This window comes from Meleagris gallopavo, chromosome 2 (assembly GCF_905368555.1).
Source record: "Meleagris gallopavo chromosome 2, MGAL_WU_HG_1.1, whole genome shotgun sequence".
Lineage (NCBI taxonomy): Eukaryota > Metazoa > Chordata > Aves > Galliformes > Phasianidae > Meleagris > Meleagris gallopavo.
In genome coordinates this window covers 61,715,627-61,740,676 of record NC_139405.1, presented here as the reverse complement: position 1 = coordinate 61,740,676, position 25,050 = coordinate 61,715,627, and the positions used below count along the sequence as shown (strand labels likewise).

The 25,050-nt window shown below is 36.1% G+C and overlaps 1 protein-coding gene across 1 annotated transcript in view; it reads right to left on the bottom strand.

Moving 5' to 3' along the window:
• The window catches only part of MAN1A1 (mannosidase alpha class 1A member 1), a 136,018-nt gene that overhangs the window by 70,716 nt on the left and 40,252 nt on the right, over positions 1–25,050 (bottom strand). The window contains exons 3-4 of the mRNA XM_085217400.1: positions 20,719–20,834; positions 9,134–9,214 (exon numbers count right to left, since the gene is read on the bottom strand). Of these exons, the coding sequence (XP_085073526.1) occupies positions 9,134–9,214; positions 20,719–20,834 (197 nt within the window). The remainder of the gene's footprint in view (positions 1–9,133; positions 9,215–20,718; positions 20,835–25,050) is intronic.

The window sequence follows — 25,050 nt, the reverse complement described above, 5'->3', positions numbered from 1 at the left end:
GACATCACAGACGTACATAAACATAAAAACCAAGCTCTTCAGAATATCTTAACTACCTCTTGACCTCTTACATCTTATGCATTAATAGAAAATTAATTAGTAAAATAATAGCAAGATAGTGGTAAAATAAGAGAATGGTTTTAAGCTCAAGCAGGGAAGGTTTAGATTGAATGCCAGGGAGAAGTTCTTTACAGAGAGAGCAGAACAGGCTGCCAGAGAGGTTGTGGATGCTCTGCCCCTGGAAGTGTTCAAGACTAGGTTGGATAGGGCAACCTGATCTAGTACCAGATCTGGAGGTTGGGAGCCCTGCCTGTGCAGGAGGGTTGAAACCTCATGATTCTTGGGGTCCATTCCAACCCAAGCCATTTTATGATTCTATGATAAATAACCAGATAACACCTGTGGAAATACAAAACTAAAATACTAATTTACAAAAGACTTCTAATGTAAACAGTGAGCTAAGGAACTTAAATTTGCTGTTTAAATATATTCTACAGTATTTTTCATTGAGAAAAGCAGCACTGGCGCTAATATTACTCCTCTCTTTAATCCTTCAAGTCTTCACTTAAGTGATTTCGTTCATCCTCTTCTCAATTTTTGGCTTGAGAAAGGTTTGCAAATTGCCCATTTCTGTGTATTTTATATATTATATTTACTAATTCAAGGAATCATGATAGCTCCTTCTAGGGGTGATCACCTGCCAAATACCAAAATTCCCCTCTGGCACCAATTGCACTGGAAGTGGCTCAGGATTTTTCATATGAACATCTTTTCCAAGTTACTACTCAATCATTTGCACATAGGGTGCAAATACAGTCTGTGTATGGCAGAGAAAAGCTTTTGGCACAGAAGAGACAGGAACTGGATTCATTTATCAACCACAAAATTTATCAACATTACTCAACGGTTGCATTTTTCACAAACACATGGCACACAAATAGCATGTGGATTCCTGCAGTTTCTAGAAGTAAAAAGTCCTCCTTAGTTTTCCTTAAAAATGTTTCAGATTTTTGTTGTTTGAAAAGCATGATCTTGACAAAAACAAACAAACAAACAGCCCAAAGCCAGACCAATTAGCACTTCCCATAAATTGACCCCAAAAGTTTATGCCAACAAGCATAAAGTCAACTAGCCTTGCTTGTATCTGTTTCAGATTGCTGGGCAAGATGTATTGCTAAATCCAAAGGAGGCTAAAAGTATATGTCTTCTGTAGCAAATATGGCATTATCTGTACCTATTGTTGGAGGCATAAAGAACATGCAAAAATAACAATAACGTCTGCTTCTGATGTGAGGCATTCAATTTTCTCAATGATCTTCAGTTAACTTGAAGCCCCAGGACTTCCATGTGGCAGAGAATGTGGTGTTTTGTAATGAATCTCTAGTCTGATCATTCAAATAGCCAATTTCATAGAATCATAGAATCCCTAGAGTTGGAAGGGATCTTTAAATGCCATCTAGTCTAACTCCTCTGCAATGAACAGGAACACACACAGCTAGATCATGCACTACCACTTCAACCACTGAATAGTCAACCCATCATATCCATATCTTTCCATTTTGGAGAGAAGGTTGTACCTGAAGGGTACTTCTAGTACCTGAAGGGGGCCTACAGGAAAGCTAAGGAGGGACTTTTTAGAAGGGCATGTAGAGACAGGACAAGGGGAAATGGTTTTAAACTGGAAGAGGGTAGATTTAGACTAGATGGTTAAATAGGAATTTGATTTGTTTAACCTCTTCCTGGAGTGTGATGCATACTAGAACATCTTCCCAGAATCTCTCAACAAATGCCATGACATCCTAGGGTAAATGTAAGTCTTCTACTGCAAGGAACTGTTTCTTTTCTTAAAGTTCAGCAAGAATAGGAAGTATGACAGTAGTTTCTCCCCAGGAGAGTTGCAGTTTTCAGAATTACTCTTCACGTGCAATATTGTCAGACAAAAGAAGAAAGCATCTTTTCTCAGAAGACCTCTCCAACGTATAACTGTATTCCTTGGTCCAAATCCCATGAGCTCATATAAAAAGACTAAGGCTGTAGCTAATACTCATCCATTTCACTAATTTCTCTCTCTCTTTTTTTTTTTTTTTTTTTTCCTGGAGGAACATTTCCCAATTTTATGGTATACTTCAATTTCTTTAATATAAGTAATTTAAATTTTCACAAAAATGTACAAAAGTAGAAGGATTAATTGAGAAAGTCAAATTTGGAAATCTGATGGAACACCTTAATATTTTCCTGTAGAATGAAAACTAGAGACATCTGCTAGAGACATCTGCTAGTTATACTTTTATCTTCACCAAGCTAATAAGGAGAGGAGGCCTACTTAACTCCAAACTTAATGAAAAGTAACCTCCAGATTAGTCAATCAGTGGAGGCAGAACACAAAATGGGGTCTTAACTAATCATATTATTATTAATAATAAGAAAAATATATAATAATAACAATAGCTAAACATTCTGAAATACAGAGATGAAGAAATGAAGAGTTAATGCATGTCCAGAAGAAAATGAAGATGCACAGTATTTTTTTTTTCTTTTTTTTTTGGGGGGGGGAGGGGGGGAAGTGGAATCAGTTAAATGATTCAATACAATTTCTTTCTTATTACTTCTGAGCCATCTAACTGAACTTTTATAATACATTCATTTTCCATATTTCTGACGTAGCCTAGATTAAAAGAGGGCAAGCTAATGACCGTCTATTGCCCCTGTCAGCATCAGCTGAGATACTCCGATGTTGCTTTCATTTGCAGAAATAAGAGATTTTTGGTTGTAAGCTTATGTACAGTCATGATTCTTTAGATAAAGATAGTATATTTGCAACAGTGCTAACACTGCTTGCAACTAGCTCCACAGAGCCAGGAGTATTGTATTTAACCATCTGTTGTAAGTTTTCTTAATTAAATTTTCAGAGCAGGACAATCCTACTAACTCTTCAGACAATATGATTTTATTCTTCTCTTACTCAGTTTTATTATTAAAATTGCATTTGGTGCTTCAAAATGACAGACCTGAATACTGAGATAAGTGAAAGACAAATATCTGCAAATTTCTTTGCAGATACATGGTCTGTGGACAGACTGTTAATAGCATATCACACAAACAATTCCTCTTCTGGATCTATCTAGAACTGCTACTCAAAAGGAAAGCACCCATGCTACTACTACCCTCAGACGTGCCCCTCTTCAACTGTTCTTCACAACTGCAAAGAAGTGAAACTACGGGAATTGGTTGAGAGCCAAGTCCTCAGAATAAACAAACCAGTTCACTGTCAGTTCTATTTAATAGGATAGCTCAGGTGTTCATGTCAACCACACCAGCTGTTACAATCAGATATTACTCATTATCATCCATTCTCCCATTTAACAGTTTACTACCTTTGGCATCCAGCTATGGTAGGTCTGGAAGTAAGCAGGAATTTTTGTTTAAATCAGTGAAATGAGCAATAAAGTGTTTGTTTAGTTATTTCTGAAGACTTTAAATGAATGCAAAGACTTTTCAAATAAGTCTGTCATTAGGCAAACCAAGTTGTTTTCTTTTTTCCAAAAGAACTCTCCAAGCACACAATGTACTTTTAGTTGTGCAAAAGAAAATCCATTATGTGATAAAGAATAAATATTCAGGTCAGTTCTAAACTCATCTTTTTCAGACCCAAATAAGGGCTCCCAGTTTCTTTCTCCTCCTGGTAGAGGTTTATAAATGGCAGCTGAAACAGGTTTTTCAACACAGCTGCTTTGCCCTTCCTGCCCTGGGTATCACTGCTATGAGTATTCATGTTAATACAGACAGCTCAAAGAAAAATGTATTTATGTTGAACTTCAGCAGTTAGCAATTTACTGAATTGATGTGAGTTACCACTGTTTTCACTTTACATCAGTACAGTAGGTGAAAGTGTTTATTATAATGTACAAAAATTGTTGGTGATGATAATAGATTGCTCGGCAGATAAATAGATTGCAGAGCTTCCACAAGGCTTCATTTGGATAGGCTTTCCCTGTCAAAGTATGCAATATGTGCCATCAATAATTCCGGAGCAGGGACAGAAGGAACATTAAGTATGAAAGTGAAAAGGAGCATCTCTGTTACAGTTCTTTGAAACATCCTCAGCATTTTGTGTGCAGCTATCTAGAGAGGTAGGGTTGCATATGGCAGCTAAGCAAATAGCATTGGGAAAAAGGGGAGAGAATACCAGGAATGAGGAAGCTTTCAGAGTATAGGGAACCTATTAAGTTGAGACGGGCTTATAATCAGTAGTCATGGTTATTAATAGCAGGAACCTGAGACAGAAATGGGACTGAAGAGCAGTCAGCTTGGAACAATAGAAGATTGTCTAAGAAGACAAAATCTTAGGAGGTCATCTGCAAAATATAAGCCCATAGGGATTCTGTCGTACGTTCTAATGCAGCTAGCAAAGAAAAAGATCAGTATTAGGACTATTATTATTAAAGATGAAGAGACTGAAATACTACGAGCAGACTTAAGTACTTCATCAGAGCAGATATAAACCACATTTCTATACACTGTAATGATGACTTCTTGCAGAAACTCAGAGGTTATAAGACAAAGAGTAGCTCTTGACTTAGTTTGACAGTCTGCTAACTGGTGCTTCACACACCAATTCAACACCCTGTTATAAACAAAAGGTTCACCTTGGTACTACTCAAGTTTTGAAAGAGAAAATCTGTTTGCACTAGGAATCATTCTTGAAGAGATTCTTAAAAAAGTAACCCTAATGCACCATTCCAATATTGGGATTGAACTAGATGAACCTCTTGCGATCCCTTCCAAGCTGATTGACTCCAGGATTCTATAAAATATGGAAATTCAAAAGAAAATCATAATGAAAACAAATCACCAGGATCATTTCAGAGCACTAAAGGAACTAAAATGTGACACCACTGAAATATTGATATACAACTGATGCATCACTTATAGTAGCAGCAGATGGATAGGAAGTAGCAAACATAACCCAAATCTTAAAACAACACTGAAGAAAACTACATGCAATAGAAGTCTTTTACTTTCTACTAAACAGGGAGTTATACTATCAGTCTGTGAAGAGGAAGAAAAGTGGTATTCACAGTGAAGTGATCGAACAGATACACACTATGCCTGACGTTTCGAACGGCATCAGAAATCGAGTTTCCATGACATAAGAGGAAAAGTCCTCTTGTTAATTAGTGTCAAGTTAAGTGAAAGGAATCAGAACATAAAACATGGTAAATTCTCATATTGGTGAGATAAGATCCCCAAGGGATCTATATTAAAATTTACATTATCTGATTGCCAGAAACAGATACCTTTGTACAGGTAAGGAGTACTTAATTCTCCTGCTACTAAGACTGGTAAATCATGAATTATATGTTGGTGTTTTTTTTGTTTGTTTGTTTTTTAAATGGAATTTAAATATTCTCCATGGAGTGATCCATCTATAAAAGAAGGAGATCCAGATAAAAATAGTTACAGTTAAATGGTGGAGACTAAGTATTATATTAAGTCAGCAACTTTTGTGGCCAGCCTGACAAAAGAAGCTCTGAATCAAAAGAATCTATATCCCTACTCTGCCAGAGTAGTTAAAAATCTGTCATATTTCTACTTCATGTCACAGAGAGAAATGGCAATATAAACATCAAGTTGATCAATATCAACTTTATTTTATCTTCCTCCAGTGAAGACAACTGTCCCTACTCCCAGAAAAGAGGATATATTATACAGGAAGAACAGCTGCTGAATCCAAAATATTTTAAATGAAAAAAAAAAAAAAAAAAAAAAACCAAAAACGTTCCAAACAATTAGTCATCCCATTCAGAAAACAGAAAATCTTCAAGGGAATCTGGGAATTTACCAGCTGAATCTAAAACTTCTATGCTCCTAATTCATTTCAGAGCACGGTGGATTTACTTAAGTAGTTAGGACTTACAGATTATTATGAAACATACAATATGTTGCAGCTTTGGATCATTACCCATGGGAATGTAATTTAGAAGTACAAACAATAATTATTTCTGTCACTTCTAATGAAACATAGACTTCTTTAATTAAGATATTCACAAGTGAGTTTTAAATAGTTAAATGAGCTTTTAACTGAGAAAGTTTAATTCACTGAACAACCTGTATGCAAGTGGTTCCATTCCCTTATGAATGCCCACTGATATAATAAAGAGTGATGTGGGAGCAACCGGACTCTGGCAACATCAGTCCCTGCTATGCCTATCAGCAGCACCAGTGGAGGACAGACCCAACAACATGGGAAACTACATACTGCTGGATGGTTTGTCTGCCTTCGAGTAGCTGCACCCAGCTCTTCCCACATGTAGCAGCTTGTTATTGCTTCAGTATCTTAGACTTAAGAGGCAAATCAAGAAGTCTCTCCACATCTGATAAAGGCAAAGGATTTTTAAGAGATATGTGAGGAAGCACACTGAGTTACTCTCTCTAAGTCACTATGACAACTATTATTTAGGAACATCATTCTGCCTCAGATAGGAGATTTCTATCAGGTAAAGAAAAACACTTACTGGCTTGGACAGTGTCTTTCCCACACTGTAAGGGCTCAGGCCTCTCCCTAATCATAGGTATCAGCTTTGTGTTTTGCTTTTGTTAATTACAAGAATCATTATTAGAATAGGCGTTATTCCATTCCATTGCAAAATGTTCTACTTAATAATGCATTATATGAAATAACTTCTTTTGTTCTAAGTGCTTCCTCATTTTATTTGTACAGTAGCTTTATTTGAATTTCAGTGCTGCTATAAAATCCAGACCCAGAGATGATAGTAAAACTACCTTGTAAAAGTGAAGAAATAGTTGAGAAGCAATGACTGTGTGTTATTTAGGAGAAAAAATATGCACTGATTGAAAATGAGATTGCACATTAACAGACACAAGATATAAACCATCAACATATAAATGAAATCAACAGCACTGATGACAAATGGCTTAGGCATTTCTTGGCAGACAGTTGCCATTTTATTTAAAGGTTCACACACAGTCCTCCACCAACTCTTGTCTGCCAAGAAATATTCTCTGTTTCTGTCACAACCAGTTAATTAAAACATACTGGAAAAGCTCCCATTGTGAGGAAGCTGGAGCTTGCCATCAGGCCTCCTTCAGCCTCCTCTTCTCTGGGCTGAACAAATCAGGAGACCTCACCTATAGGTCTTGGCCTCCAGATCCTTCACCATCTTTGTTGCCCTTCTTTGCACGCTAATATTTTTATGTCCTTCTTACACTGTGCTGCTCAAGCTCTTTCCTCTGCTGTCTACATGAGTCAGACATCATCCTTGAACTTCTGCTCATGCAAGGGGTTTCTCATAGTGAGAGAGAAAAGAATATCTCATCACAGATGCTGCACAATAAAGAGACTGTGGTTAAAGCTCAAAGATCTCCAAGAAGGGGGCCTGATTATAATGTTTTAGTAAGTTTTTGGTCACTCCTTAGCAGCTGCATGGGTTCACTTTATGAAATTCCAGCAGAACTGGAAATACTTAATCATCTTTCCTTTACTCTACATTCCTTGCTTTGACTAATCTAAGCAAATGTGCTTTTTTTTTTTTTTTTTTTTTTTTTTTTTTTTTTTTTTTAAATCAGCTTGTCTTTAGAAAAAGCTTCCTTCACAGAATCGTAGAATCTTTTGAGTTGGAAGAACTTTCAATTCTGCAAACACCCTTAGGTATGCTTATTTCTGGTTGCCAAGTTATTGTACAAGAACAAATGATTTCCTTCAAGAGCCAGAGAAGTAACATTAAGTAAAACAATAGTTAGTAAAGGCAAAGAAGTCAACTACTAACCACCTCTCAATGTCTTTTTTTTTTTCATTAAGAGTGAATTTGAAATGAGTCTAAGTGCATGTTTTTTCTCAGCAAATTTTAAAAGCTAAAACATAAACAATTGTATATTTTAAAATATCAGTGTTTTCAGTATCGCCTAAATCCAGAATAGGATAATGAGAAACAAATTGTAAGCTTTTTTAGGCAATATTGTCAGCAAAAAAATTGTCTCCTCATAACTACTTTGTCTTAATCACATAACCCAATAGCACTTGCTAAGATAACTTTTATCACCATTTTAAACTTTATGGTGTATAGATTTTTTTTTTAAATTTAATATTATTTAATGTAATGGGCTCAAAATACATCTTTGCCTAATATGTGAGAATTTTGCAGATGACTGAAAATTATACATTTTTAGGCTTTTGTGGAGTTACTGCCAATAACTGATTCTTTGTAGAGAGCCTACTTTAGCAGGGGCGTTGGACTCAATGATCTCTCAAGATTCCTTCCAACTTCTGCAACTCTGATTCTGTGATTTGGATTTAATGAAATCCCAAGATAAATTCAACTTGCAGATAAAGAGTTTTAACTTGTGTTAATCCTGCAGTAAAACATTAGTATAATCCACAGACAAGGAACAAGAAATAGAGCTAGTAAGATTAAAGACTTAAGTGCCAAATTAAAATTTTTAAATGTTATGATTCCTGTCACTTAGTATGGCCTTCACTAAATATGTTACAGAAATAACTGTATGTTAGACAAAAAGTGCTTCTTTATCTTCTCTAGAAACCATGACAAGTGTTATCACAAGACCTATAAAACTATTTACAAGAAGACAATAGAAAGTAATGGGATATTAATGCTTTAAAGACCTTCACATGTAAGTATACATAAGCATACAGTTATCTTCTCTTTCTTAACATGTCTTTTCCATGAAAGTCAATGCTTCCAGCTTCAGGAAAGTCAACAGCTTTGTCAGAGGTGTAGTTGATATGAACTAAAGGACATGCTCCTAAATGATTTGTGAAGCAGATACACCATGTGCCAGCACAGTGGCATAGAGGCTCCGTAATTACACACTTCAACACTAGGCTTCAACGCAAAGCCCAGTAGGGACATACTTAGAATGGTTTCAACTAAGGAAAAACATTAACACTTACATAAAGTAAAAGCTTAAAAACCTTAATACAAATTAACATAGTAGTAATAGAAGCAGTAAGAGCCACTGGACAGGCCTTTACCATATAAGTCATATTTTCAAAGGTCTAAATAAGTTTAATTCTGATAAATAAAACAGGTTGCTAACCTGAAAACAATCTATCAAGATGATGACATTTGAAATAAACCACGTGAAAATATCTTACCTCTTCTCCTGAAAGATAATAAGCTGAAAGTAGTCCACCAACAAAACGGATATTCACTTCGAATACTGAAATTTCTGCATTCTGGTAAAATAAACAGACATAGAATTATTCCTTGATACTTTTCGGTAAGAAAGATTCTCTGTACTGCAATTATAAATTCTGATTATATTTACATAAAGTGGTAATTCCAGCTACAGTAGAAAAAGAATTCTTTTATTTTTTAAGTACATACACAAGCATTGAACCAGAAAACACAAAAAAAAACACAAAATACGTAGGGAAAGCCAACGTTATAACTTACAGCATTTTAAAGTGCTTCCTTCTCTTCTTCAATAAAATATCACCTCAATTATTCTCGTACAGTTTATCTTTTCCTCTTTTCCACTTAGATGAGTCACTGTATAAATCCACATATGCGAGCACTTCCAGTGACTACAGGCAATTCAGAACTCACACACAAAATATTCTCTCAGATCATTCGTCCTACGCTACCTCACCTCACACTATCTTGTTTCAGACATCATATGGGAAGTTCTTGGTCAGAATGTTGTTATCAAGAATATTTCTACCTCATTCTAAATGCAGATTATTCTAAATTGGGACTTGTAGGTTATGTGAAAATGAGTTAATTATATGTAATCATGGCATCAATTCACTAGGAAGCAGATGATCTTTCACTGCGACAAAGGCAGACCTTACCAAGCTGGCCTGGTCTTTACCAATTACACAGACTGCCTTTGTTGTTATTTAGCAGTAGAGATTCAGCTATTACCTCCCTTGAAAAGCAGATGCTTGTCTGTCTTTTAAAATATAAATCTAAAGGAAGATTCTTATTCTTATGATCACTACCTTATCCAATTCTTGACCAAATCAATTCTAGTCCTATACTAGTGTACAACATAAAATGGGTTGTGAGAATAAGGGTAGTATGGTTATGCTCTGGTTAGAGTTGACGATCTTGAAGGTCTTTTCCAACCTGAGCAATTCTATGATTTGATCATCAAAGAGACATTTAGTTGAAAAACTAGTCTAGTGAAGCTTCTTAATTTTAGCTTTTGAATGTAATACTACTTCTTATATTTTTGCATTACTGTAGAAAACTGGCACTGTCCTTCTAAGCTTTCAGGTTCAAAAATAAGGCATTTTATGTTCATGTGTTCTGAGTTCCTTTTACTTCTATTGAGTTATTTTTCTGTTTCTATAGCTGTATTCAGTAGAAATCAATGCATAGTGGAGCTGCTGTATTTTCTTCCTGCTTGTAGGCTTTCTTCGCATTTATCTAGCTATTTTACTTTTCTCCATTTTAAATGTTCAGATGTCAATCTTAACAGGAGGGAAGAATTTGCCCCCTATTTTCTATGGACTTGAAATTCTAGCAGACTACCTTAGCAGATGAAAACAGCACTAAGTTACTTATTAGACATATTTCTTCAGTTTTCAGTATGCAAGGCACTTTAAGTAAAGATATCTAAGCACATTACAAAGGGTTGTTCAGTGTCTCATCAGTTGTTAAGACTTATAAAAACACTCACTGACTTGCTACAGTGCTTGTTCACTTATCTTTAAGCGCATAGCTTCTCTTTTAAAATCGCCTGTGCAGCTCCTCCTCTAAAAATTGAGAATTTGACTAATAGAATGCCTCTGATTTATATACAATTCATGTATGTATGCACATACACATATATTGTTCATTTTTTTATACACACAAGTAAAATTCAAATAATCAAAGTCACATAGCTCTGCCTATAGAAAGCACACAGCTGACATCATGTGTTGAGATTGCCAACTGAGAAGGTTTTTCTAGTGCACAAGACTACAAAAGGGTTTTTTTTCTTTGTTTATCTATCTTAAAGGTACTAAAGCTCTGCAGATTCTCCTCATTTACTCATTTCATGATATTTGTCTACTTACACTCTTTGGACTTAATTTGTAGTATAAAAATTTATGTGATATTTCTGCTTCCAAGTGTTCATTCTGTGTCAGTGAATCCAGCAAGACGTAGAATGAAACACTTGTAAACAAGCATTTAGTTCAGCTTTAACTAGTGCAAAATTTCTATGCACGTGTTTGTTTTTTTTTTAATCATATCAAAGTACACGGTTAACTTGGGGATATAAATACAAAAATATTTAAATCCTCTAGAAATCTGAATTAACTAGTACACTAGTTTAGCTACTAAGCCAGCTACCTATGTAAGAACATAAGTAAGGATGTTTATGTTAATGAAATCCAGTACAGAAAATAGCTTGTAGAGATCTGGTCTGACTTTAAAAAGGCTGTTCAGAATAAATGATGATTAAAGGTGTGGCAGGGACAGCTCTTCCTTGGAACTTGAACTACCCTTATATATCCTTTCAAGAAAATCCTACGATTTGTATTTCGCTTGACAGACTGCTTCAGAAATTAATATTCTTTCCATTACAATCCTGAGATTCAGCACAGGAGAAAAACTTTTCTTTGATGTGGGAAAGTTGAAGCTGTAAAGAGGCAGGTATTAGACAAGGGAATGAGTTCATGAGATATCTCAGATTGTTGCATTTCCTATAAGAACTGAATGAAATTAATGTTTGATTTGATCCAAGTAAATTAAGTGATACATGAGCTGAGTATTTTATCTTCAGAACCCTACATTCTACCTTTCTGGATGCAATATGGCCATTTAAGTCAGAATTATTGTGATCTTTCAAGGAACACAGAGGCCTGTTAGGAAAACACACTGACATCTGCTTCTAGAATTCAGATATAGACAAAAAGAACACTTTGAAATAATCTTTGTATAACCTAAGTTGGAAGGGATCATGGATCATGAAGTCCAACTCCCAGCTCCACCCAGGATCACCCAAAATTCAAGCCCCGCATCTGAGATCACTGTTCAAGTGCTTATTGAACTCCAGCAGCTTGGGGCCATGACCAGTGCCCCAGGGAGTCTCTGCCAGTGCCCAACCACCCTCTCAGTGAAGAAACTTTACCTAATATCCAGACTGAACTTCACGTGACACAGCAGTGTGAATAAAGATTTTACTTGAACCTCAAAGATTAACTGCACTGTAATCCTGCATGTTTACTGAAGTGTTGATCTTACAAGACATTTCTTGAAACTAATCATTCTTTTAACGTTAGCAGTTTTCCAATACTTCACTTGCACACATCCTTGACCCTTTGTTCAAAATCATCATGTGAAACCTTTACACAAGACACTGAGGCAGATATGATGAATGAAGTGGACAGGCATTTCATGAATGGAAGATTTGAAAGCTGTTACGTTTCATAAGGTAGTTACTCTTAAACTCATTATACCAGGCTAGTAGTATACCTGGAAATCACAGAGATTACAGTAATTTGCAAAATGGTTAGAGGTTGTGTAATTTCCTATCAAAGAAACACTTATCTCTAAATGGAATGCTCACATGAAGAAGTAGTCTATTGAGAAAAACTGAACAGAAGCCAGCACTGACCTATTGCAGCTCGGAAGGTCAATGGTATCCTGGCCGCCATTAGAAGAGGGGTGGCCAGCAAGGATGGGGAAGTGATTGTCCCTCTCTACTCTGCACTCATGAGACCCCATCTAGAGTACTGCATCCATGTCTGAGACCACCAATACAGGAAAGATGAGGAAGTGTTGGAAAGGGTCCAGAGGAGTGCCAAAAAGATACTCAGAAGGCTGGAATACGTCCTCTATGAGGACAGGCTGAGGGAGCTGAGCTTGTTCAGCCTCGAGAAGAGAAGGATGCAAGAAAACATCATTGCAGTCTTCCAGTGTTTAAAAGGGGTTTATAAACAGGAGGAGAATCAACTTTTTACAAGGGTAGATAATTACAGGACAAGAGGAAATGGTTTGAAGTTGAAGGAGGGAAGATTTAGGTTGGATATTAGGGGGAAGTTCTTTACAGAGAGAGTGGTAAGGTGCTGGAACAGGCTGCCCACAGAGGCTGTGGATGGTCAGAGGACCCCTGTCCCTAGAGGTGTTCAAGACCAGGATGGATGGGGCCCTGGATGGCCCTGCCTGTGGCAGGGGAGTAGGAACTCGGTGATCCTTGAGGTCCCTTCTGACCCAAGCCATTCTATAATTCTATGATAATAGGAACAGAGTATTTTTGTTTCCACAACTTTTACGTTAATTGAAGTATGAGAGTAATTTGGGCTTTTATTTTACACTTGATAAATATTTGATCTGATTTGATTCACTTTTTGATCTTCTGATCATAAATGGGATAGCCTTATGTACTATCCAAAATTCAAGGAAACTGTAACTACTGCTTACCATATGTTTGGAGAAAAACAGTACAAATAACCATATGTATCCATTAAATGGTACAGGAGCAAAAGATGACAGCTTCATAGAATTTCATGTTTTCTTGATTAGATTCTGAAGACAACAATATTTACTGACAAAGAGATGTAACATTCTTTATATTGCTGGCTAAAATCAAACCAAATCTATTTACATACAGTGGAGAATGCTCATTCTCAAACTCAAGCAAATAGAATCATGGAATCATATAATTGTTTGAATTGGAAGGGATCTTTAAAGGCTGTTTAGTCCAGCTCCCTTGCAATGAACAGGGACACCTACAGTTAGGTTGCTTAGAGCCCGGTGCAGCCCGATCTTGAGGGTTGCCAAGGATGGGGAATTCACCACCTCTCTAGACCACCTGTTCCAGTGCTTCATTATACTTACAGAAATAATTTTTTTTCTTGTATCTTATAATCAGTTTCTCTGTTGTCTTCTCCTATATGCCTCATTTTCTCAAGATTTCAAGTGTGCTGCAGTGTTGTCAGCACATTTCAGGGTAGCAGCTTGAGGGCCCCCACTAGCATCCTGTCCTTCTAACCTAGCTATGTTATGACACATCTAAGTAAATAAGCAAGTCTCCATAATCCAAGAATGAAATAGCTGAGCATACTATATTTTGTCCTGATAAAGAGAAATGTTGAAAGAAGTTTTTTAAGCAGAGAAGAAACTGTAGTTCAGTACTCAGATATACCACAAGAAGCTGCAGTACCTGACAAACTTAACTAGCAAGATTATTAACTTAAATCATTTTAAAGAAAGGGAACCTGACTGTACCTCAGGAAGCTTCAAAAAGCATCAAAAATTACCGGACAGAAAAAAAGAGAGAAAAAGAAATCCCAGGTGCTACATTAGTTAGTGTTACTCTGCATTTCCATTTTACTTGCAAACTTGTGACAGATCAACCTGATCTTAGCTGCATCTCACTACCTTATTTCCATCACTTTGGTAAAGTGGAAGATTAAGTCTACAACTGGTACACTGCTGAAGCTTCAGCCAGCTGTTTTTGAGTTTAATGTTTAGGCACTGTACATATAAAAAATGCTACTTGTCAGATGGGCTCTCCTGAAGCCTTCTCTTACACAACTGCTCCAGATTCCTAAAGATCAGTACTCTCATCCTCTGGACCATTTCCATAGCATATCTTCCTCCTGAAAATCTTCGTCTCCACAGTTATAGATCAAAGCCAAGATAGGTTTTATCTATGTTTTCTCATGAGAAGTAACCCGCACTTATAACACAACAAATGAAGTACAATTTTATTTATCAGCTTCCACCTGGCACTCATTGGCACTGGTAGTTGCTCTGTCACTCACAATTCAATTAGGGAAATTACTGTGTGCCTTTATGTGGGTGAATATATTCACAGTAATCAGGGCACGTTAATTTATATTTGTTAAATAACTCCCTCTCTTGTTTTTCATAAAGATCCAAATAAGGCTTCAATCCTACCAACAATTTATTTCAGTCTTTGTCATTGTACAGATTAATTCCCAACCTTTTTTCCCCATTCAGTTCTCCTGTTCTGATGTCATCATGAGTGTAATAAAATTTCAATCTTCTCACGTACATTTCCATATATTATTCCTATGTATAAGGAATAGTTAGTTACACACAAACACATCCCTCACTGTACAAACATCCCTCACAAACAGCCTGTATCCTGCAGGCTAACAAGCCGTACAATACAACTCCAGGGACCCTGCACTGAACAATACCGAATAATGTACGTAATTCCTAGACTGAAAAAATAGACTGAAAGGGACCATGTTTCAAGTGAAATGATTTGTACTTGTAGTTAGCGATTACTATTGAGTAATAATATTCCTGCACTTAAACACAAAGGTTGGGAACAACAACAAAACATGGCATTTTCAAGCAGTCCAGAAAGTGAAAAACAGATATGAAGAAGTTTACGTTAATCTACAGTAATTTAACAACACTCCAGTTACTTGCAACTGTAGAAAGAAAGTTTAATTCATAGTCCATAACTGAAATTTGGTAGCAGTTTGCACTCAGTTCCCATTCACAAGGGAAGCAATTTTAGTAACCTTTATTGAAAACATCAAAGCCTTATTACTACACAGCATGTTGTTTTAAGCTTACTGCTGTACCCACACAGCAAACTGTAAGACCTTAAACAGACACAGTGTTATAATGAACACTAGCAGAAAAAGAACTGCATTTAATAACAAATCTGCCAACATCTGCTTTTAACCTATCAAAACAATATTTTGTGATCAAAACAAAATCAAGTCACTTTGATGTCTAGTGTTTAGAGTGTACTAATAATCTATATTGCAAACTAGTGAACAAATAGTCCCACAAACCATCTTCAACTGCTGCCTTTCTTAAGTTCCCTCATTGACCTATCATACTTGAAGTCCATTTACTTACAACTCCCACACGTGGTTTTTGTTTCTTTTTAAGAAGGAAAGCTATCTTGTATAAGGAATCTTTTTGATTTTCTCATTTAAAGAGAAAGGGGAAAGAAAAAAAGAATGAAGTGCAAAAAATCCATGTCTCCAAAAGAGAACTTCAGATTATGGACTGTTAAAAATAATTACTCCTCAGTCGTAATATTTACAGTTTCAGCACAGTAAGCTTAAAATTTGTAAATGCTGATGTTTGAAATAGACAGTTTGCATTCTAAAAGTTTGTCTTATTACTGACTTCCATGCTATACAACTTCTAAATTACTAAACAAAACTACTAAACGTAAATGCACAAAGTGTTGTTAATTAAATGTAAGTAATATTTGGTATTCTGGAATCTTGGAAAAGGGGCATGTTAATGTGCACATGGCAGCAGAGATGTATGTAATTTCAAGTTTTTGTACTTCTTAAACATTTTTCAAGTTGCCAAAAGTAGACATACTATAAGCAAAGCTTTCAAGCTTCAAGATGGTTTATAAGATCAGATAGTGACTGACCTCTGTAAACAGCTTTGCTTAAGGCTGCTGGCAGGACAGAAGCCTTAATTTATCCTTGCCATTTTAACCATTCCCTTCTCTTTAAGCAGTTCCCCAACTCAGTAAAGAATGAAGAGCTCTTAATACTTTTCCCACAGCACAGCATCAGCTCTTTTCTAAGGAGATGCGTTCTGTGAAGCTAAGAAGGAAAGGTATCCTTGATGAGATAGATAATGCACAACGACTCAGTACTCACACAAAACGTTAATTAGAGTCAAATTATATCCACACAGATAGATCTACTGCATAGACCTCTACCATTTCCATCCAAGTAAGCAATCGTAACTTTCTGCCATCCTCCATTTTGGCCAAAATAGAGTGAGATGAGGCAAACATAGCAAAGTCCTCCAAAAAACAGCAAGGAAGTTATTTTAGTCAGGATTCAAATTCAGCTTTGAGAAATTTTCTAGTACAGGAAACAATTTTTCTCTTTGCCCAAACAAGTTCTTTTTTCTTTCTTTTTTTTTTTTTTTTTTTTTCTGCTCCACACCTTTTCTCTGTTCTGGTCCTGCCTCATTTCACCCACTTTAGAATGCTAAACAGGTCAAGGCATGAATCTAAGCACTGTTCAACCTTGCATTTCATTGTTAGCACTGTCTGGTCAGATTTTGGTCTCCATTGTTCCAGTCCAGGCATGACTGAGGACATAGGATATGTCAAAGACCATTCCCAATACACGGTATGGGCAAGTTCATCTTTCTGAGGGGAAGGAGTTCAGCATGGCTAGAGGGCGCTTCATTTAAGCATGGAGGTTGAGCTACCCTCCCTTCCCCAAAACTTTAGACTAAATTCATCTTCTGCATCCAGTTAGTTACAGACCACTTCCATCTTTCTATCATAACAGAGAGGAGGATCAAAAGCAAGCCTCCAGCTCTGAGCCTTCCCCATGCTTCTCCTGCTTGTTCCTCTGCCTCAAACTCAGAAGACAGATCTGCTAGCCTCTCATCCTAAAGAAGATCGAGTGTTCAGGTACAGAAGTGAAGTGCCATCAATTCTAGTCCTTAACAGCTCCTAAACCTCCAGTGCTGTGCCAAACGGCCAAGCTCCTCCACCATTACTTACTGGCTCCTGAACTCTTCATATGTTTTATTGAGACTTCTCTTTTAATCTCTTTTCCCAAGGCTGAGTTCATTTTGCTTCACCAAAGTCTGATAGCCTTTCTTCTCTGGTATGAAGTAGAAGTTGGCTGTTGGTAGAGAAACTCTTACAGAAAGCTACGAGTGCTTTGTTTGTGTACATGCCCTAAAGCAAATAGGGAAAAATAAAAACAGAGAAGCGCACAGAAGTGTGTAGTTATAGATAGGAAACAATCAAGTTCCTTAGTGGTCCTGTAAAATATAGTGTCTTTTTTCCTCAGTTGTAGCATGTGCTGAGGTCAGAGCATATCCTCAACTTTATTAACTGAAGATTAAAGATACATCCCCACACATGTGAAGCTATTTAAAACATAGTGCACCTCTATGATGCAAACGCCATGGATTTATCCATTGCTAAATGTCAAATATTTCTAAAGGTCTGAGTATGTCTACATTTCTTAAAATATCAACAGAACAAGAGCATGCAAATCCCTAAAGAATAGTTTTGCTTGACTGAAACTTCAGCAAGGTATCAAATACAAAGAATTTCAGTAGTTACATGCATAGATACTGAGCACTGCAATGTGTAGATACCTCAGTTTCAAAAACAAAGGGCTGGCAGCTCCAGTTCTAATGAAAACAGCCTCAGCTTATTGTACTCCAAAATGAGGTTGCTTCCAAACAAGTTCACTCACAAGTTTACCAAGAAGGGTGGCATTTACTTATCCAGACTTTTCTTCCTAGATTGAAACTTGTTTATATTTCTCAAGAAAGGAAACAGAGAAGCCAGAAAATTTATTGAATGGAGGAACTGAAATCTAATGTGAAGTAATGATGCCATTTCCCACTATGACATCTTTATTCTAAAAATCCTTCTGTGCAGATAAACTAATGGCTACATTACAAAGTAAAATTTGGAAACTTTTATGACTGCATAATGAGAATGATATAATGCTAGCCAAATGGTTCAAGACATACACCGAGTATTTGAAGTATTATTAATTTTTAGAGAAGATAGCTTCCATTATCCAGCTGCATTGCGCTAGAATACAAACTCAAAAGATTCTTCCACAGATTACACTCAGTGATTTTTTAAAGAATATCTTAAAGATTTAGAAAGAGCAGTTCCAAGATTTAATGTATAGAAAATCCAATCCTATTTATACAAATTAAGGTCAAATATGCTTCCTTAAAAGCCAGTTAAGTAGTCATTACCTAGGAAATGACCAGAAACATTAAAAAAAAATAAAAGTGTTTTCTAATACTTCTAATAAATAGCTTTTAAAGGTAGGTCTACGTATCAATTATTAAAAACCAAATAAATTTCATAGGAAAAGGGCTTATGAAACACACATAAGTAATAATATACAAACAATATTAAAGCAGAAAATGTTTCATAATGCCTGAAACATGGCTATGCTTTCACTTTAAATACTTAAAAAGGTCCTGTGTACTTTGCATTAAGTAACTTCCGTCTTTTCACTGTAAGACTGAGATACAAACCAGCATTCGAAATTGGAACTTAAAATGGAAAACTAAACAAGCAGCTTCATTCAACTCTGTCACTAAACAAACAGATTATGCGACCAATATTAAAGTTGAAAGTAATAACTAATTTCTAAAGTTGGTGTTACTTGTTTTAATTTCCTCACTCAAATTTGGGAAAATTAATTCAGTTCTGTCTGACTATGAAGTGTTATGAAAACACTGTGCGAGCTGCTGAACTCAGGACACTATTTCAGATACTGTTATTGATGCATAACATTATTATCTGTAAAGTAGTGTTGGTAAATCTGTTGGATTACTACACTGACTGACTAATGTAATACAAAATTGCAGACATTTGGACAGAAATCTTATAGCTTTGACTGATTCTTCCTCAGTAATGCTTAGATTAACAGGAGGAGCAGAAATGGTAAGGCAGCACCATCTGTAAGAAGTTTGCAACAGAAACAATAGCAAGACCTCTGAAAAAATAATGATTTTAATGTTATTAATGTAAATCACTTTACAGGTTTTACAACATTCCTCCAAGCAGAGCTCAGTTTTTCCTTCAAAGAAGGTCTTGTTATTTTCTATGATATTTTGTTCTTACATTTTTTAGTTCCTAATGCTAAGATAAAGAGACAAAAATTTTGCATCATAAAAATTTCTACAGAAATATTCTTTCGCTGAGGATATACTTAGTGTTGTTCAGACATATCATGCTACTCAGAAGCACAGTTTAATATTCTGTATTTATATCATTAACATAAATATAAATGCATGCTAAATTGCTGTTTATATAAACTATATAATATCCTCTCTTATTAATACCTCTTTCTTAAATTGATAATTATTTCTCAAGTATGTAAGAGAAGCTAATTAAACATGAGTTTTATACATTAGAAAGAGTACTTTGTTTGCCAAAAGTGTTTCCACCATGATGCACCTTAACTGCAAGAGGTTTACAGAGCTCAGTGCACTGTGCCTACAATGCTTTATTACACTTTACTGGGACTACTCTGAGCAGTAGAGCTACTCCATTATCTCTCTGCACCCAATAATTATATTACATTCTCATGCCCACAAAAAAGAAGAAAAAAAAGGACCAAGACCAGACCTTCTCAATTTAACTGAAGTTTTATAGTTGCTCTAGCTGTTCTGTGCAAGAACATTTCAGGAATAAAAGCTTTATAAATGAACTCTCAAGTGCATACTTACCAGTTAATAGGATGATTTGTACATGCAGGTTTAATGACCTAGTGCCTCATGTGGCTAAAGCAGTTTGAGCTGAGCTGAGTTCAGTATAAGTCATGGGATTGAGCTTTACCGGAATACTCCAAGGAATTTAAATGATTATGTGCTACGCGTAGCCTTCTCTAAATGTAAGTCTAACTTACGGAATATTTCAGAAAGAAAAATTATTAAGTCTTTATGTAGCTAATAAATAATATTTGCATTGAAGTCCTGATAATTCTATCCAAATACATTTAAAAGTTTGTTGCAAATTTTACAACAATACCCTTATTACCTTTTCCTTGCTCAGTTCATTGCCTCCTGTCTACATAAATCTCTCAAACTGAAAAACTGCCGCTAGGCAGCGCAGTAAATTCAATACATTCCTGCTTCTTGCTACATTTTAGCTATTGATTATCTAAATGCTGTAGCCTGATATCATACTTGCAACATTACAATCCAGTCCTCAGTTAGGTTAGTTCTTAGATACTAAACAAACCATTAAGTATTAATCATTAACACTACTTACCACATTGAAATCTAAGTTTTTTTCAACCCACTCCTTGGCTTCCTTGAATTCCTCTTTCATTTCCATGATGTACAGTGTATCAAGGGCATCCACTATTGTTGCTCCTTGAATGTTACCTGCAATAAATAAATTCAGTTATTTACTTTCCAACAGAAAGCTTTTCAGTTAAATCTAATTAATTCAAATTAATTCTAATTTCAAAATTCATTTTTAATTAATCCAATTAAAAATGAGAAATATAGGCTTTCAAGTGGGCAACTAGTAATTCACAGCCTTAAATTTGATTTCCATGCTGCTACACAATATCACAATATTTAAGTAGTTCTTCCACTTAAGTCTGTTTTGAAGGGTGGTTCTAATGCACTGCATTTTCAGCCATGGTTTTACATTTTTTAACACTGATAAAACCATTCACTGTAAAATACAATTCACAAAAGATAATTAATCTCATCGAGAAATGACTGATCCTGAAAAAATAATTCTTCTGTATTTTTATACTCAATAACGTACAAGGATTTAAGCAGCAGATAAGCGATGGTCACATTTCATTTAGGCTAGTCCTTTCTCAAGTATCCTCTCTGAAAAAAAAAAAAATTCTCTGATATTATGCATCATCACATAGCCTGCACATAATACCATTATGGGGAGCAAAGGTAATCATGTATACATCTGACTTTCTCAGCTTAGAAGAGACTGCCAGATGAAGAGTTTTAGAGAAAGTTCTGTGCATTTGTGCAAGTAGTGTCCTTCTACCTCTTTTGCAGCAATGGATAATAGTCAGTTTAGTTCAGCCTTCAAGTAAGATTGCAAAATGAAGCGTCACCCATATGTTCACTTTGATATGTATTAAATATGTGTTCACGATCCTAAGGGAAGTACTAAAAGACTGTTGTGGAAGGTGGAGGAGAAAATGAACTGATCCCAAATGACATTCCCATGTTTCCTTGAAATTTATGACAACCTTTTCAAAACAGCATTTTGTCTAGAAAGAGTTTTGATTCCTATTTACTGAAGACTGTACAAAATTCAGTTTGGGTCAATTTATTCAATTTGGAATTTATGAATTTAACTCCAGCAATCTTCATAATTAATGCAAACTACTATTAAGATAATCTTCAGAGAAGACCCTAGACACAGAAGTAACCATTTATACCTGCAAAATAATTTAGGTTGCAAAACCAGAGAAAGTCATTAGATCTAATCCCTCTTTCTCCAGCAAAGCTAATGACTCCGGTGGATAATTGATTACTCAATCAGGAATAGATATCCCTTGGTAAATAACAAGAGAGTAGCTGCAAAGAACTTCACAGAATTTGAATATAGTCCTGAGACGTTTGAGAAAAAAGTAAGCTTGGGTTTGTAAACTTTTGCCACACATCAGGATTGAATTATTCATGTTTGACTCAGAAGTTAATCATTTCAGTGAATTCTTTTGTGTTCATGTCAACGGTTCACAGGCTGGTTCGGCCCAGTTCCGTAACTAGCAGGGCAGAGGGATTTCGCAAATCCACACTTCTCTAAAAGAGAAACAGGAGACCCTGAATGACTGAAAACAGCGGCAACAATCTGAGGAGAAACAAACTAATTTACTAAATATGGTATCGGAATGCAAGATAACACACTATAATACAATATAATTAGAACTGAAGCTAATAAACCAAATACAATGAGAGTATCTGAAAGCTGTAGGCCTTACACTAGTGCTGAAGTGATGCATGCAGTCAGGATGAGCAGCAGGGAGGAGAGGCTGATAATCGAAAAAAGCAATGTCAGATGACCTACCAAAGCCTCATATCTGTTCCCCCTGAGCAGAAACGATAACTACACAGCAAACAGTCTTCTGAAGAATACAGTTCTTCTTCTCTTCTGGGACCAGTACCCGGAACTGGAGCATTAACACTTTAACTCCCAGTGCACTACGTGATGTTATGACACGGAATACCGATAACAAAAATCATAAAACCATGACAGCTCACCATTATTGTGGTAATCTCCTTCCTTGTGAAATGGAGGTCTCTGTATAACAGGACTGACATTACTTTCTCAACTTAAGATTGCAGACAGGAAATAACTTCCCATTTTTATCCTCTGAGAAATATAATAGTAGGTAACACTTGATCAGGGCAGCCTTATCAAGTAAGTAGCAACCCTTCCCATGGCAAGGAGTTGGAACTAGATGATTTGTAAGATCCATTCCTAACCTAAGACATTCTGTGTTTCTATGATTATTATAAGTTACTTCATACATGTAATAAAACTAGACAATTTATCTGTTTTGGCAGTTACCGATTCCTTGTACCATCTATCATTGTTTCCAGAATGTCTCTTTCCTACTGTGAAAAAAAAGGCATTTATATATTCTTCCAGATATTCCAGTAATAAAACTGCAGCGTACTTTGGTAACAAGAGAATACTGTCTTCTCAGAGCTTACTTGGAACATGACTGCCCTCCTCTCATATTAAAGGAAATTCATCCTCTTAAACATGTTCAAGCAACTTACACTTTCACTGAGCTCATGAGAAAATGAGAATGAGTACAGAAAACTGCTAGAGAACACGCTTAAGAACCTTTTTGCAAACACTATACATATTTAGTGATTACACACACACAAAAGCAGCTCATAGTGAACTTTTCAACTGAGTTTTACCTAAAAGAAAAATAATCTACAACCCGATTTGCTTAAGTGGATTTTGATAGGTTCAATGCAGTGACATTTTCTTTGGTAATCACTTTGCAAAACAGCTAACACTATCTCCAGTCATGCTTTCAATTTTAAGGTCTAGTGCTTGAGTTACAGTTCACTACTTAGTCAGAAGAGAATTCAACCTTACAGAGAACTTGCCCTTGGAATTGCACAAATCTTACTTTATCCTGACTCTGGCCTACACAGAACCACAGTGTGGCCTACTTTGACTAGAAACATCCCTTCTGAGCAGAGATAAAAGAATGGGAGAATCTCTAGTATATTTTTGAAAAAATCTTATCTATTATTCTGAAGGTTTCAGAAGACAATGAGATTTAAATAGTTAAATTTGTTTCAAACAGTTACACTTCAACAGTCTTGAGAAAAGATAAAAGAACACAGAGAGGGATGTTTGAGCGCCAGTTAGAAGCCAGTTACGACCTGTAAGCAACTGTAGTTTGCGCTAAATTAGCCGACAGGATAATCCAAACTTAAGAGTATTAAGGAAATTGTGTAGTTCTTCATCTATAACCAGTCAGACAAAGAAGAGGAGGAGGAAAAAAAAAAAAAGATAATGAAGTTAAATGATCATTTTGTTATTATGAATTAAAATCAAATATATCACAAGCCAACGTATGCTATGTTTCTCAGAACACATCAGACAAATAATTAAATAGAGTTATCAGTCTTGTTAGCTTCTATGCAATATTCCCAAAAAATTACGTAGAAGTCAAGGTCTACAATAGACAAAGATTATTCCTAGGCATTTAAAATACATGCTCATTTTCATAAGACATAATATTTGGGCAGGACAATTGTCCTGTTATATGCTTAAAGAACAGCTATAAATTGGTTTAACATCTATTTACAAAAAAAGTGCCAGCAAAGCTTCAATCCTCAAGTCAGCGTTCCACAGTTGATCTAGGCAGAAAGAAACTATCACAAGTAATACTTCAAGTAAATGCATACACCTGAAGTTATTATGTATTTATTTAGCAAATAGTACAAGAAATTGTATACTCAGGGTACAGAAAATGGACTGAAATTCATAAAATGTAAGCTTGAAATGAATAATTGATAATAAAAAGGACAATCAGATGCATAGGTCTACCAAAGTGAAACACAATCTCTACCAAAAACTCCAAAACAAGTACTCATATATGCTAGCTTTGGGTTTACGTGGCAAGGTTTTGGTATCAGGATAGATGTAGGAGTGACCTCTGTTAGCAGAACCCAGCACTGCTCCACATCAGATCATAGCCACCTCAAAAAGGGACCCATCACTGCCTGAGCTGACCTATAAGCAACAGCTGTGCCTCTGTGAGAACAGAATGAAAAAAGGGAAACGCTGCTGCACAACAGCAGCTGAAAAAGAAGAGTGAGAAGATGAGAGCAAGCCACCAAGGTCAGTGCAGAAGGAGTGCAGGAGGAGCTCCAAGCATGGAGCAGAAGTTCCCTGCAGACCAGGAGAGACGCGTGGTGAAGTAGGCTATCCCCCTGCAGCCCATGGGCACCACACAGAGCAGATATTCAAGTAAAGCCATAGAGGAGCCCATGGTGCAGCAGTGGATGTAGCCTGAATGAGGTTGCAGCCCACAGAAAGGCTCTGCTGGAGCAGCCCTGGGCCAGAGTTGCAGCCCATGAAGAG